General features: G+C 44.7%; 2 protein-coding genes across 2 annotated transcripts; both read right to left on the reverse strand.

Annotated features, from left to right (window-relative positions):
* Positions 1-65: 65 nt before the first annotated feature.
* slc16a13 (solute carrier family 16 member 13) lies at positions 66-7,983 on the reverse strand. The gene is given in 8 exon segments (XM_085759561.1): positions 66-321; positions 323-518; positions 2,137-2,668; positions 3,525-3,781; positions 3,883-4,026; positions 4,870-5,103; positions 7,027-7,080; positions 7,931-7,983. Coding segments are annotated over 6 exon segments (1,422 nt in total). The 5' UTR covers positions 5,102-5,103; positions 7,027-7,080; positions 7,931-7,983; the 3' UTR covers positions 66-260.
* Positions 7,984-9,666: 1,683 nt separating this feature from the next.
* bcl6b (BCL6B transcription repressor) lies at positions 9,667-14,692 on the reverse strand. The gene is made up of 12 exons (XM_085759560.1): positions 14,549-14,692; positions 14,262-14,339; positions 13,959-14,167; positions 13,376-13,624; positions 13,132-13,251; positions 12,776-12,968; positions 11,991-12,190; positions 11,769-11,875; positions 11,526-11,669; positions 11,299-11,429; positions 10,746-10,883; positions 9,667-10,640 (listed from the first exon to the last, which is right to left on the reverse strand). The coding sequence occupies exons 3-12, from the start codon at positions 14,156-14,158 to the stop codon at positions 10,500-10,502; spliced, it is 1,623 nt and encodes a 540-aa protein (XP_085615686.1). The 5' UTR covers positions 14,159-14,167; positions 14,262-14,339; positions 14,549-14,692; the 3' UTR covers positions 9,667-10,499.
* Positions 14,693-15,589: the final 897 nt, after the last annotated feature.

Here is a 15,589-nt window from a genome sequence, read left to right on the forward strand (position 1 = left end):
AGATTTTCTCTCAGGCAGCAGGTGCTGATGACCCAAACATCACAAACTTAGGTTATGCTGTGTAACAGAGCGAGCGACTCATTGGCCCCTTTCTGCTGCCTGAGCTTTCACAGTGAGCTTCACTTTGGGTCTGAATCTCTGAGGTATAACGCAAACACACAACCACTTACTGTGAAACTGTGTGTGTGTGTTTGTTGTGAGTGTCTTCAGGTAGGTGACGCCCGTCTGAAGGTCGATGACGAGGCTCTTGGGCCCTTAACTCACTTCAACACAGTCTCGTTGAAGCTGATGGCAGCCAGATCACTGAGCTCCTTCGTGACAAGGTGAACTATTGATCTGCTGCAGCTCCGGTTGGCAACTCTTCTCCTTGTCGTCATGGGAACGTCTTTGAGGCGCCGGCGGATCCGTGCAGGAGAAGTAGTGAGGCAAAGTGGCCATGGTCAAAGTGCCCAGGATGGGGAAGCTGCCCGCTACCATGAAGGAGGCGACGTAGTTTCCTGTGACGTCCTTGAGCAACCCTTGGAGAAAATAGGGAGGAATAAGAAATTCATTACACGCTGGAAGGACGTGGCATGGTAGATGTGGGAAATACCTGTATTTATGGTGAAGAAGGTATGGAAGCCCGTTTCCGCCAGGGAAAGAAAATACATTTCCTCAAAGCAAGTCATAATTATGCAATAAAAAGTTGAAATTATGAGATAAAAAGTCATAAATGTGAGATAAAAAGTCAAAATTATGGGATAAGTAGAAATTATGAGATAATAGAGCAGAACAGGTCTAGCAGCTCTTTGGTATTTGACAGAGATGGATTGTGAATTCATAGAGGAGTGGCTTTACAACTAACAACATACTGGATTAGCTTGTAAGTTCACACGTGATTGTAATGCACAAACGCACTATTGAAAGGATTTTGAGGAAGAACAGGCTCTGGTGTCAGAAAAAAAAAAAAAATCTCAGTTTACCCCCATGGTTACAGGTGGATGCACCAAAAATGTTGTTTATGAATGCACAATCCATCTCTGTTTTCATTATTGACTCACCTTGAGGATATTTATTTTCTTTCACTGGTGGAAACGGGTTTCCATAAGAAGCACAATGTTAGCTTCATGCTAATTAAGAGAAACACTGGTTATATGTGGGGTCGTTGTTGCTGTTGTTTTGTACTCATTAAAGGAGGAGTTGGCTTTCTGGGAAATAACCTAAATAGCTTTATTGAATACGTGTACGCTTCATATGAAGCTACACCTTTCAGCCTGTTAGTTTAGCTTAGCTTAGCATAGACTAGAAAGATGAGAAACAGATTGTAGCTTAGTTAGAAAATCACTGACTAGCCTCAGCTTGTCTAAAGCTCATTGATTAACATGTTGTTTTTCTTATGTCTGGACAATTTCAAGCACAAAGGATTAAAACTGAAAATTAAACTTATAATTATAATGCGTGGAGTCAAACAACCTCACACCCAAGGACACTTTGGAGTTGCAAATCAACCTAATGTGGATGTTTCCTGACAGAAAGGCTTCAGGCCTGGGGACTGAACCCATACCCTTCTTTCTGTGAAGTGTCAATGCTGCCAATGAAATATATTCTTTACAATTTGGTTGAACTGACACTTTCGGGAGCGTGCCTATGTTCCCACAGCCCTATGTTCCCTCAGCCCTATGTTCCCACTGGACTCTCTCTACCTATCTGGACTCTGTCTATCTGGCCTGTCTAGCCTCTACCTGGTCTTTTTACTAAACTTAACCAACTCCTTTCTTCATTGCCTAAACCCAACCAATGGTGGGACCAAAGGGCTGTGGGAACATAGGAATGACCCCGTTGTTGGGTACTTGGAGTTAATTTTGTAGAGACAGAGAATCACTGACTTTCCACAAATGAGCAGCTGCTGACCCCAGTGCAACAGACTGTGTGAGGGGGTCAGGGCCAGATTACCAAAAATTAATGTTTGACTACTTTTAGCTTCAGTGGGTTAACTTGTGTTTAGGTACTGATTTGTACCTCTAGATAACATGAACATGGTAATGTGACCTACATTAAGACATGGTTTATATGTAACACACTGCACTATAATTGCAGCTTTTACTTGTTTTTTTCCACACAAACACAAATACACCTTCTCCCTCTGTGTGTTCCTACCTGACAGAGGCGTCCCCAGCAGCCCTGCGCCGCTCTCGATGAGCTGCAGCAGCCCGAGGGCCCCCATCATCCGCTCCACGCCCACAATCATGGGCACCACGGCGAAAACCAGCGAGGTCAGAGCCCCGGAGCAGAATCCGTAGAGGAGGCTGATCACCATCAGCGCAGCGTAAGAGCCGGACAGGGAGCTGACGGGCAGCAGCATGATGAAGACGCCCGCCAGCGTCGTCCACAGGCTCAGCAGGTGGATCAGCCGGAAGTGTCCCAGGTCAGAGAACCAGCCCGATGCAATCCGTCCTAAAATGTCTGTAGCTCCGGCGGCGGACATGACGAAAGCGGCTTGGTACTCTGAGAAGCCGACCTGGCGGCTGTGGGCCACCAGGTGGAAATAAGGAACGAAGTAGCCGACGTTGAGAAGGGTGATGGCGGCGGTGTAGGTGATGTAAGGCCTCTCGAAGAGCAGCGGCAGCTCCAGGTAGGAGGAGACTCGTCGCAGCACATCAGCACATGACGACCTGCTGTTTGAATCCACCTGGAGGAGAGGGAGGAGAGGACTTGATTAGTAAATCAATACAGATATAGATCTATACAGGTGCATCTCAATAAATTAGATTATCATGGAAAAGTTTATTCATGTCAGTAATTCAATTCAAAAAGTGAAACTAATATATTATAAAGATCCATTATACACAGAATGAAACATTGTATGTCCTTATTTATTAAATTTATTTTAATTGTAATGATGTCTTACTGTAATTTTATTTGTGGACCATGGGACTGCAGATGGAAATTAGCTCTTGAGCTAAATCTGGCATACTTGCAACAAATTCATGAATATGCAGAGTCCCATTACAAATAAACGAATAAATAAAAAAATTATGGCTAACATTTAATGAAGACCTAATAATCAGTATCTCAAAGAATTTGAATATTAAAAAAGACCAATTAAAAAAAGCAATTTCTAATATGGAAAATGTTGGCCTTCTGCACTCTTTTAGACTGCACTCATCTATATGCACTGAATACTTGGTTTGGGTTATTTGACATTTCTTTTATATGCATGTTATTTCCGTATTGCACTCATTGTACAGGTTACAGGTTATTGTACTGCATTTTATTGTATTAACTGTTGTATAATGTTAACTTTTACCAACCTGCCCCAGGGAAAACAGATGAAAATTAGCCACTGTGGCTAACTCTGGCACATTTACATTGATGGTAAAACTGACATGTTAATGTGCACTGTCCCTGTTCAATAAATAAATGAATTGGAAAAAAAAAAAAAACTATAGGAAATGGACTTTTCCATGATATTCTAATTTATTGAGTTGCACCTGTCTATCAATAGATCTGGCTCTAAAAGCTGGGGTAAAAGGTGAGGACTGCACCTTTTTGGGGGTTTTAGGGCGTCGCTTTGGGCGGACGAGAGCCCCACAGGGCACGATGTTGAGGCTGAGCCCCCCCAGAATGAGCAGGGCCCCCCGCCAGGCGTACATCTCCACCAGCAGCTGGAAGAGCGGGTTAAAGGCGAAGGAGGAGATGCCGATGCTGGAGAACGCCAGTCCCAGCGCCAGGGTGCGGCGCCGGGTGAAGTGAGCCATGACGGTGGCCACCATGGGGGTGAAGACCAGCCCCCAGCCCAAACCTGGAGGAGGTGGGGGACAAAAAGATGAGAGGTCAGGGTGTTGATCTGCAGATTAACCAGGTCGTTATTAAGCATCATCGTAGGACCCACAGGTGCACGACCTGATACGACGCCCATAGTGAGGTAGAGGTGGACGAGCTCGGTGGCCTGCGAGGCGAGGATGAGGCCGAGTCCGGCGAGAACGCCCCCGGTCATCACCACCAGCCGGGTGTCGTAGGCGTTACACAGCGCTGCACCCAGAGGACCTGCAGCACAAACACACACAGGTGTCTCCATCAGTCAGGACTTTTACCATGAAACTATACAAGCACAGTAAACCTGCAAACTAACAGGGAGTCAAAGCCTTTTTGTCTTATTCCTTGTTGTGAGTTCTTCCTACAGGGTTTTTCTTTTTATTATTTTGTGTGTGTGTGGATGTTGTTGTGTTTCATGAACTGTCATGATTCATGAATGAGAATGTTGGAAATCTAAAAAAAAAAAGAAAAAAAAAAACTGACGAGTCCAAAATATGAAGGTCCTATCCTCCTATTCCATCATTGATTTGATTTGATTTGATTTAGGTTGTTTCAGCTCTACTGAAGGTCAGTGATATTGATACTACTCCCCTAAAAACGACCCTGATTAATTAAGTAAAAATATTTAAATAAAGTTCTGTGATTTTGATTTAAGTCTAGCTGTACGTTATTGGCTTTGTTTGCAAAATTCACATAAAGATTCAGATTGAGGTAATTCTTTCAACTTCTCATTAGTTTAATCTCATCCTGTGTAAATAGCTTAGATTTAACAGGAAAAAGACAAAAAATACTAAAATGATTAGTTGAATTTTTAAATTATTGATTAATAATTTCAGCAATTCTCCAAACAAATGCCAAACATTCACTGCTTCAAGCAGTGAGAGATTAAAACTTTTACTTGTTTTACATCAGCCTAACATCAGCATCAAGCAAGTTAAACAAAATACACTGCCATCATTCTCATCTCATTTATTTCCTCTATGATTAGTTTCATTATAAGAACAATTGATACATAAATCAATAATGAAAACTGAGCCATTGCTTCATAATAACAAACAGTGCACTGGTACTCACTGAAGAACTGCTGTGCTGCCAGGCCTGTTGAAGAGATCCAGGAGATGGCCTGAGCGCTCTCCTCAAAGTACTGGACAAACTCCACGAAGAAGATCCCCAGGCTGCGCATCAGGCCGAACACCAGGCTGGTGCTGACGAAAAGGGCCGCGACCAGCACCCAGCCCCAGCCCCCGTCCGGGCCCTCGGCTGCATCGGGCCGGCTCTCTGCCGCTTTGGGCTTGTGTTTGGTCATGTCTGAGATGGAGATAAAGTAAAAACACAGGCGGAGTGGAGGAGGGCAAAACAAGGAAGCACGGTGGAGAGTTGGATCACCTTTAGCAGCAGCAGCAGCAGCAGAATGAGTCTCAGATCTGCTCTGTGCTTGTCAATAGCCACAATCATTAACCTCCCACAGGCCAATAAATTCCCTGGTTGGCCTGTGTAAGTGTGACTGAGCTGCTTAACAAGTTGACCTCCATTTGAGAACGCGATATAGGTGAGAGGTGAACTCTGATCGGTGCTCGCCATGGATCACTACTGAGAGATAAAAACATCTGTTCAGTCAACTTTCACTTTTTATTCTGTTTTTCCTTTTTTTCCAATACTAATGATTTTTCAGTGCAGTTTTCTAGTTATTATCATTCTTAACTAGTCTTTTCTTTTGATGCAGTACTAATAAGACGATTTGGACATATTGTCCACTGCTGGCCACATCTACTGTAGCTCCCTATGCAAACACTCATATGGCACACATACAGTACACAGCATTTGGCACAGGGCTTATGAATGATTTACAAGGTCTGTTGCACTCACACTTATCAACTGGGAATTAGTTAGGTGTAAAGAACCGACGTGTCCTACATTGACAAGTTTCAGATTTGGTCACCTGGAGCAGCACTTTCACTTCCATCAACATCCGAGGCTAAAAAGTCCTTGAACTACAGTAAGCACCAGCTAAACCTCCACAATGCTCCCTGACAGCTCAGACAAATACATAATAATGAATTTATTTAGGATTTATAGCAGAATCTCAGAGGGTTAAAATATATTGAGATAACTGAATAAATGAGAAAATATAATTATTATTATCATCTCCCTAGGGCACATTCTGATCGCATTGCTTTTGTCACCCTCTTAGCGAGAAGAATACTTTTATTTAACTGGAAACAGGCTGTCCCGTCCTCCTACAAACATTAGGTTAGAGATACACTCCAACTCCTGAAGCTATCTGCTCGAACAAACATGAGGTTTTGTCCTATATGTCATCTATATATCGTCTTTTATTATTACTGAAAACCACATGTTTGTTCTCTCACACACATCGTATGTTTTGTTTTTTTGTTTGTGTGTTTGTTTTGATTGTTCTTGTCTATGATACAATGTCCATTAATTTCCTCTTTTCTTTTCTGCTTGGTGGGGGCGGGGGGGGGGGAAGTTTGTTCTTGCATTTCTGTATATATGCTGTTACATTTTCAATTGTGAATAAAGTGGGGGGGAAAATCGCTGTGAGCATCTATACACTACTATGGCTACTTTTTTCATAAAGACAAAACAACCACCTCAAGCACTTTTTTGCTGCTGACAGTAAGAAGCTGGTCACATGACGCATCCTCACGTTGCTGTAGACATGCAGCTGCAGCAGGAAACACAAGCAAACAGTCCTGAAGCAAGTTCACAACTTTGATCTTCAGCTGCCAACGCGCTCTTCTGCTACCTGCTGTTACCAGAGTCCGTTCCTGTAACTATGGTTTCCTGAAACTGCCTCCTCTTTGCCGATGTGAGTCATAAGCCGCAAAAAGGTGTCAATAGCACGAGCTGTAAACAAAATCAGCTTTGTTCGAGGTGTAAAATAGACAGAATCTTATAAATACTGGACTTTAAGTTCACTTTTTTATTTCAAGAAAACTATGTGAGGTTCAGACACTGACTCTCATTATTTGCTGAGCTGAGAAATAAGCCAAAGCAACATGCAGCACTGTGATCTGATCCATTCCCACTGCTGCAGGAATGACAGGAATTTGCAGCTAACACACTCTCAAACACACACAACCTTCAAAGACCCGATGCTCACAAAGCAGGAAAATACAAATTTTTATCAAATGCAACAGTAACTCAAATGTTTCACATTGTTTGTGCAGTCTTGTGTGTATCTGTGTGTGCTGCTGTTATAAAACCCACCTGTTGCAGGAGATGCAGGAGCTTCTCTCACACCAGACCCCAGTGAAGCACAATCTGTGTGTGGGACAATAGATTTTAGAGTAGTAGTTTCACATTGTGACCATGTGATGTCCTCTCTACATATCGGTTTTGTTTTCTGTGGAACTAATGTGAAAAACCACAACCATCAGCTCAACACTGGGGATGGTGAAGTCACTTTTTCCACAGGAAGTCGACAATTCTTTCATTTTCACAACAGCTGTAGGGAAGTCAAGTTCATTCAATTTTATCTATGTAGCTCAAAACACACACACACAAAAATATGAAATCAGAACTACCTCGTAGAAAAGAGATATTTTATTCATAACTGCATGCACCATCATGCTGAGAAATAGAAATAGAAAGTGTAGCAAAAATGAATAAACCACCTCTGGTTCTCTGACCTTTATGATCATTTTATAATCTATATTTATTTTATTTTATTTACTGTATCAGTTAATATCAGATTTATGAACGGTATGAGTCACAAATCCCAGTGTCTTAAAATGCACAGTATGAGTTTAATCCATATGATCAATAAACTAAAAACTACAGTCCTGAAACCAGCTTCCGGTACCTCCCGTCGCTAGGTGTCGCTATCGCGAGACTCTGCGGTGCTGAGGGAACGTAAATAACGTCGGCTGGTTCTAAAGAGATTCTAACCGTTCTGTAACAACACAGAAACCGGCTCTAAAACAAACACACGTTCAGGCAATAAGTGTTTGCTTTTTGTTTTTTTCCTATTAATTTTAAATTATTTTTTAAATCTTGCAACAGTCTCTCTGCTCTGCTGCCCCGGGAACAGTTAACTGCTTCGTAACCGTGACTCAGTGAAACCCCGGTTGGCAACGCGGGCTGCTGTTGTCAAGGTAAAATCCTGTTTTACCTGAAGTTGAACCGACGCTGCTGAGTCCTGCCAGCCGCTCGTCAGTCACCTCGCACCGGCCTCAGACACTCCCTCCGCCGGTGTCGGTCCCTCCCCGCCTCGGCTCGGCTCGGCTCGGTGTGTCAGCTGCTTCCTCCGGGGCAGCAGCGCATGGCTCCGGCACCGTCTCCAGACTCCACTCCGGTAAACAACCGACAGACAGACCGACAGACAGACAGACAGGAGGTCCGGTCTCTAATAAGAGCAGCACAAGTTCAGCAGCCCCCTGTGGGGAGAGCTGTAGCAGGAGGCGTGCACACCGGCTGCACGGGGACGCGCACATATTGCATGTTGCTACAAATCTTGGTAATAACCACTCACACACTAAAAGGCGATCATGAACGGTTTTTTCACATACCCTATCCCAAAACTATAATGTCATGGTTTCTATATGTTTCCCTACCATACCAATAGTTTTGTTGGATTTATTTTGTCCCTTTAAAAAAAAAAAAAAAACCTGTAGTCTTGCATCTAAATTTCTTATTCAGCAATTACTACTACCTTCTTATTGATAATGATATATTATTCATGTTTTATTAAGTTGTTAAATGCCAAAATAAGTCCTTAATACAGCAAATGTATTGTAGCCTATTTTTAAGGACTGTCTGTAGTAATTAATCCAGTGTAATAAGGGACCAACAGTGCTGAGGCTGGAGACAAGAGATAAGAAGATGAAACACAAACATGCCTTGATGTTCAAGAGACTGACAGTAGAGGGAGGCAGACACAAGCTCTAAAGATCTCAGCTGCAGGGACACAAGTGTGCACAGCCTGCATGAGGATTGTTTGTCCTCCACACACGCACACACACACACACACACACACACACACACACACACACACACACACACACACACACACACACACACACACACACAATGAACTGTGATATGCCTCAGGGTCTCCAGGGTTCATTCTTGTTGCATGTGCCCTGAGGAAAGAAATACTTCTCCAAAACATTTTGATAAAATCCCTTCAAGTTGAAATAAGTTAAGTAGACATTTCCCATGTCACGTTCATTTCCTGATTTCCCACTTTTCTGTCTGACAGGGTGTGATGGGCTTCAAATTAATGAAAGGAAAAAAGTACATATTAGGCTACATTGCTTTCTTTCTCCTTTTCTTTAGGGGGGGATGAAGGTTGGAAAGTCCCGTCAAACTTCCAACGTTTGTCTCTGCCGAGCGTGGACAATAAGCCCCACTATAGCCACAACTCATCAGGCAGCAGGAAGCCGGGATGACAGAGGGTGGGAGAGTTCACCGGGAGTCTGAAGCCCCTCAAATGCACCTTCAGGAAGCACCAGCGGGCTCACACACGTGTTGTCGGCTGGTATAGTGTGCAGACCCTGGTATTAGGACCCTGGAGGAAACAGGTGCCCTCGGCCTCATTGTTTTCCGCAACCAGCACCAAGAAAAAAAACAAAACAAGATGTAGAGAAACGGCGGGACAGAAGACGTGAATCATGGGAATGAAAGAGCGCGTTAATGAGAGGAAGGAAGTTCAGGGAGGAGAAAGGCTGAAGCAGGGAAGTGCTGCAGGAGAGAGAGAGCTTGAAAACACATGCAGTCTGGTCACAGATTTGTGACCTTTTTCAGCCCTGTCTCTGGATATTCTCTTGTTTTTCCACTGTTACAATATTATATAGGTCATCGTGTGATAAATGAACAAGACACCAAAGACACCAAGACACCAAAAAGTCCAATTGATATAAAAATGATTTAATTTAACTTGTAGAAAACCACCTTTGTCCAGCAAATGAACTCATACACATACAAATTTAACATTATCATTAATTATCCAATTTCTTACAGTTGTCATTTTTTCTTCTTTCTCATGTTACATATATTTTAATTTTTATATTTAATCTTCACTACAAGACAACTAAGTCCTTTGCCTGCTTGGACCATAAATGCAGATATCACTGCAGAACACACAGGCCCCAGGCCTCAAGGGTAAGATAAATCCGAGTTAAATACGCATTTAAGTAGAAAAACTTCAGTATCTCAACACTGATCTAAGTGCTTCTCCACACTCCAAACCCCATGTTCACTTTTAATTTACTCCAAAAAACTCCATAATCCACCTCCCCCTCCACCTCCTACATAAAAACTTGCTCTATCTTTCTTTTAAACTGTTCACATCCTCTCATTTCTTCAAACCTCAGTGTGCACACATCCTCGAGTACAAATCCTTTCTTTCCGTATGTCGCCCCCTTCTTTCCGTCCCTTCACAAAACCTTCAAAAACACTTGAACTATCATCATTTCCATCTCAGAAAACCAGGATTTCATATTTCATATTGTCAACATTAACAATGCTCAGTTTGTTATTTTAACTCCAAACTCCAAACCTCATCCAACGACATGTCGATGCTAAATCTTAGTTGTGATTTGTAATAAACTTTGGTCTCATCTAACCAGTGCAATCAAATGTATAAACTACCACCTCATATTCAAAAAGCAGACAATTCATTCACCAGATTTCACATTTTCTAACAGATGTAACTCTTGTTTGTCTTGACTACTCGGTCTTCAGCAGGCCTGCAGGATGGGCTGATAAGGCTCCGTCAGGACCTTGTAGCGGATCTTGGTGTTGGTGACCGCCCCGTGTTTCTGGCGCAGGTGAAGGCGCAGCTGGCTCTTGTGGCGGAAGTGGAGGTCGCACTTCTCGCACTGCGGAACAAGGAAGAGATCAGCGGGGTTACTTAGAGAACAAGGTCACGACGAAGACAAAAGTCACAAATTATGTGCTCTGGTTGGTCGGTCGGTCTGACTCACAGAATAAGGCTTCTCTCCAGTGTGGATGCGCAGATGGCTCTTCAGGGTCTGCAGGTGGCGGAAGCGGGTGCCGCAGGTGTGGCAGGGGTACGGCTTCTCACCTGTGTGGATCAGGACGTGAGCCCTGAGGTGGGCGACCTGCAGCAGACACAAAACAAACCACACAGATATGATGAGAAATTGGACTATTATACTATTATTATCTCATAGTGTGGTGCGCAGGTCACAACTTATCCACCAGAGCGTTTTGGAGTTGTTGGATTGTGTATTTGATGAGTTTGGTGAGGGAAACCAACAAATCCCAGCTCACGGCTCTGCTCCGCCATTCTAAAAACAGCTTGCACCGACAATAAAAGATAACGAACCTACTGCTAAGACTATAGGGATAAGGCAGTGGGCCAATTTGCCAAAATGTTGAACTATCCCTTTAAGGGTCCATTTTAAACATTATCTTCTTGTTTTTAGCACTAGTACTGGTCAGGTTTTTATTCCTGATGCAGCAGCTATGAGAAAAATAGATAACCTGACCTGTTTTATTGAATAGTGCCCTCACCTGAACAAATCGTGCGCCGCAGGTGTCACAGCGGTACGGTTTCTCCCCTGAATGGATGCGGGAGTGAGTCTTCAGGTTGGCCGGCCGGTTGAACTGGGCGCCGCACACGTTGCAGCGGTACGGTTTCTCACCTGCCAGAGCGAAAGGTCACCGTTAGACATCGGCTTTTCATTTGTAGAAAAACATAAAGATCAAAAGAGAAAACAGGATTTTTTAAAAAGCCTCACCTGAGCAGGTGGTCTTGGTTCCTTGAATGTTGCCAGAGTAACAGTAAGGCACGTAGTAGCTCTCGCGCTTGATCGCGTGTTGGTTGTGATGGGCAGCTTCTGGATCTGTGGGGTCCAGTTTGGGGAAAATGGTGCAGGGTGAAACTGTAGAGGAGCACAAAATACACACATGAAGATCTCTAAAACAACAGTGTAGCGGCTATTTTGTACTCAAAATGGATTTTTTTTGTTTTTGCTTCATACCTGTCCCCTCCTTGTGAGTGGGGGGCACTGTTAGGGGATCCACAGAGGGGGGTGGCCCGAGGGGAGGGGCTTGGCCAGAACCCTCGTAGCAGGAGGCCTGCCCCTGTCTGATGGGAGAGAGCAGAGAGGTTCATGAATTTGGATTTGCAAGCACACCTGTTTTTAATTTCTGCTTTCTCAGCTCTTAGTTCACATTATTCCGGCTCAGACCGGCCCCCCTACCTATCAATCTGACCAGGCACTTCTCCAGACCACGCCTCTGCTGGGGCTTTGGGTGTCAGACCCATCCTGTCGGTGATGGGCGATGTTTGGGGTTCCTCCATCTCCTCTTCCTTCACTGCAGCGCAGAGAGGGTTGAGGACGATGTACTTGTATTTCTTCCAGTTGCAGGCCTTGGGATCTGGTGTGGCTTTGGTTTCACTCTGGAGAAATAAACCAGACACGTTATATTAGTGGAGTTTAAAGGAGACATATGATGCCCCTTTTTCAGAAATTAAAATGGTTCCCAGGTGTCTTTAAGACATGTCGGTGACATACTTTGGTCAAAAAACCTCAACGATCAAACACCACAGCTCTTTTCATTCTCTCAAAACAGCCCTGTTCAGGTAGGGGTGGTATTATGCAAATTCAAAAACTAATGACATTGTCAGACAACTGAGGGAAAAGCTCGTAAAACCACATGGATTTCAACCTAGGGAGCCTGCAAATTTACTGATTTTTTTGTCAATTCTTATATTTTGGAGGCCGGAAGGGAAGCCAAACACCCAAATTTAAGAGCCTTCAAAAAGTGATATTTTCATAATATGTCCCCTTTAAACCTGGGACTGTGAATGGAAAGTAGCTTTTGGCTAAATCCAGTACAAAGTGGTACAGAGCATCTCTTCACTAATGTATTTTGTACATGGTCCCTGAAAGAAAAAATAAACTAGTACAAAAAACAATTGCATTCTTACAACCTCCTTGTGTCAGCACTCAATGGCACCTCACTTGTTTTCCCAAAAACTCACCACAAGGTTTTTGTTGCAGGTGTTGGACTCGGCTGGAGAATTCGGTTGGCAGCTGGAGCGGGAGGGGCTGTCTGGAGATGGGGTCGGGGGGCCGGCGACGGGCGACCCCGGCTCCCCTTTTAGCTCCTTTGACCTGGGCTGGCTGGACGGGAAAGCCCCTCGCTTGAGAGAGCCCCCACCCTCCGCAGGGACCCTGCAGGGAGAAACAGAGGAAGTGCTGTAATGAGCTAAAACCCGTCAACAGACAAAAGGCACACAAACACAGACACGCTCGTGGCAATCTGTAAACATGCCCTCACGCACGTTAATATACTCCAGTTGCCAAGATCAACACTTGAATATATGAGTTAGATCACCTTGCTGCCCCGGCCGGTTGCCCTGGGTGAGGCAGGTCCCCTCCTTTCGGGGCGACAGAGGCTACAGACACACCGGAGTCCAGCTCCAACTGTGGGTGTCTGGCACTCATGTTCTCCCTGCTGGAAAAACAAAGAACTTGTTAATCACTCAAATCAAACACACCCAAGATTAAAGTTAAAAATAACTCCAGATGACTCATGAGTTCATATCTCAGCATTTTCTTTTTTCTCCCCAGCCCCTCACCAGTGCAGGTGCATGAAATCCTGGCAGGTATCAGCCACATGGTCCATCTGCAGGTAGGCCGCGGCGGCGAGCACCCCTGGGACGATGCTCGCCGTCAGAGGCAGACGGGAGGTGTACATGAAGTCGAGCAGCAGGGAGACGCTGGACGGGTCCAAGGTGTTGGGGAGAGACACGGTCATGAGCTGCTCGCCGCTGCCGCCTCGCCCCTGGAGCAGCACACGGCGGGAGTACAGCGAGTAGAAGAACCCACTGAGAGGAGAGAGAGGGAGACAGGAATAAGGTAAGATGATCTGAGTTTTTAAGGAGCAGGGTGAACAAAAGGAGGGAAAGAGATGGGAAGAAGATGACAAATGATGATGGAGTGGAAAGCAGGAAAGGCGAGGGAGACAGTACAAACTTAAAAAGAGACAACAAAACAACGGCTATGAGTCAGCAGGAAAAACCAGAACATACCAAACTGTCATCAAAGGAAAAGAAAAGGAAACACAGCTCATTTCAGGGAAATACTCCATTGAAAACTACACTAGTCAGAGAAAAAACCACCCTCCACCCTCCTGCATGGGCCAAAAAAAAAGCAACTGACCTGCAGGCCACGAGCACGGCACAGTGCGCCCGTAGGTGCACGTTGCCGACCACCAGGGTGGTGTCGGTCAGGATGTTGCGGTGCCGGAGCTCGTTCAGGTTGAGCAGCACGTCGTTGGAGTGGCGGGTGAACTCTTTCACGTATCCCTCAGCCCTCAGCTCCTGCTCCCTGTCCACCCTGAATCCTCCCAATACCTCCATCACGCTTATCTGTTGTTTGAAGGAGAGAAATGAATTAAAATGCATCTGTTTTAACTGTAAAATTTGAAATCCTTGCATGTAAAGATCCAGAATAATAACCCACCTGTATGTAAGTAATAGAATAAATAGACTGGAGTGTCCCAGACACATCTGTTAGGTGAGACCAGCTCCCTACTCGTACCTGCATGAAAGAAGAAACTTCCATTAAATCCAATTATAAGTATATAAGCTGTAATACTTTTTAATGCAGATATCCAGGGAATTAAAAACTCAACAAATCTTAAGCAAAAATGTAAGTTTGAATTTAAAAATATGACATCTCATCAATCAAAGGCAGGCAAGCAGCAGAGATTAAAAAAAAAAACCTCTGAAAATCATTTTCCAACTCACCCCGACCAGCAGGGACGAGAACTAACGTGCACCACGCTGATGTCAAACCCCCTTCGGCTCAGTGGTCAATCTACAAACCAAAGATGTGGAGCAAAGGGGCTTCACTGTCCCGCAGCCTCTCCACTGGCTCTGACCAACGTGTGTGAGTGGAGGCTGGAGGGAGGGAACTCTTTATAATGTCGCGCAGGAAACCCCCATACAACCAGAGCTGCTCATTTCCTCCTTCTTTCAATTGGCCCACGCGCAACACTGGAAGCAGCGCAGGAAAAAAACCCCGGCCCGGGCTCCGGGCTCCAAGTATTTTTAGTGGGCTATTAGTTTTTCTAAACCCCCATAGCTCTGAGCGAAGTAATGGCAGGAAAGCATAGTGTGTTTGTGTGCCACGGTGGAAAAATATATATGAGGACCCTTGGGGAGATGCACTACGTGCCTGGCTATCCAAGGGGTAAAGCCAGAGGACATCAGGCTTCCCCCACCAACGCTTTCCTACCCTTCACCAGGACAGAGGAAACTGGAAGATGGAGAACCAACATAAACAAGCTGCACCAATGCAATCTCTGTCTAATCAATGGAATATTGAAATTATTATTACAAATGTTTATGCATGATCCCCTCAAGCATCCCATCCTAATTTGCAAGGATATTACTCAAATATAGGAGGTGTGGTGGTATTCAAAGGCAAACTGTGTCAGTGCTGAGTTGACTGGTTCAGGTAAACGGGGGATTAATGAGCGCTCCACAACAGCGTCCGGAAGCTCCTGGCTTGCTGCCTGAGAGCAGAGGCGTTGTGTTATGAGGACGGAGAGGAAGGAAGCGGGACAGAATCGATGGTTCTAGATGGGAGACACCTTCTCCTGGTGCTGAAAAACAACCTTTACCCCGCCCTGGCTGAGAGAAATGTAACCGACAGATGTGCAGGAACTGCCCTTCAACCCCCCCTCTCCCTCTCCACACACACACACACACACTTTTGAATGCATCCTGCGAAGCTGCTCAGAGACATGGATGAAAACGCCTGCGCAGGACATCCGTCAATAATAA

The sequence above is a fragment of the Trachurus japonicus genome, chromosome 18, assembly GCF_045865225.1.
Source record: "Trachurus japonicus isolate A0001 chromosome 18, Traja_1.0".
Lineage (NCBI taxonomy): Eukaryota > Metazoa > Chordata > Actinopteri > Carangiformes > Carangidae > Trachurus > Trachurus japonicus.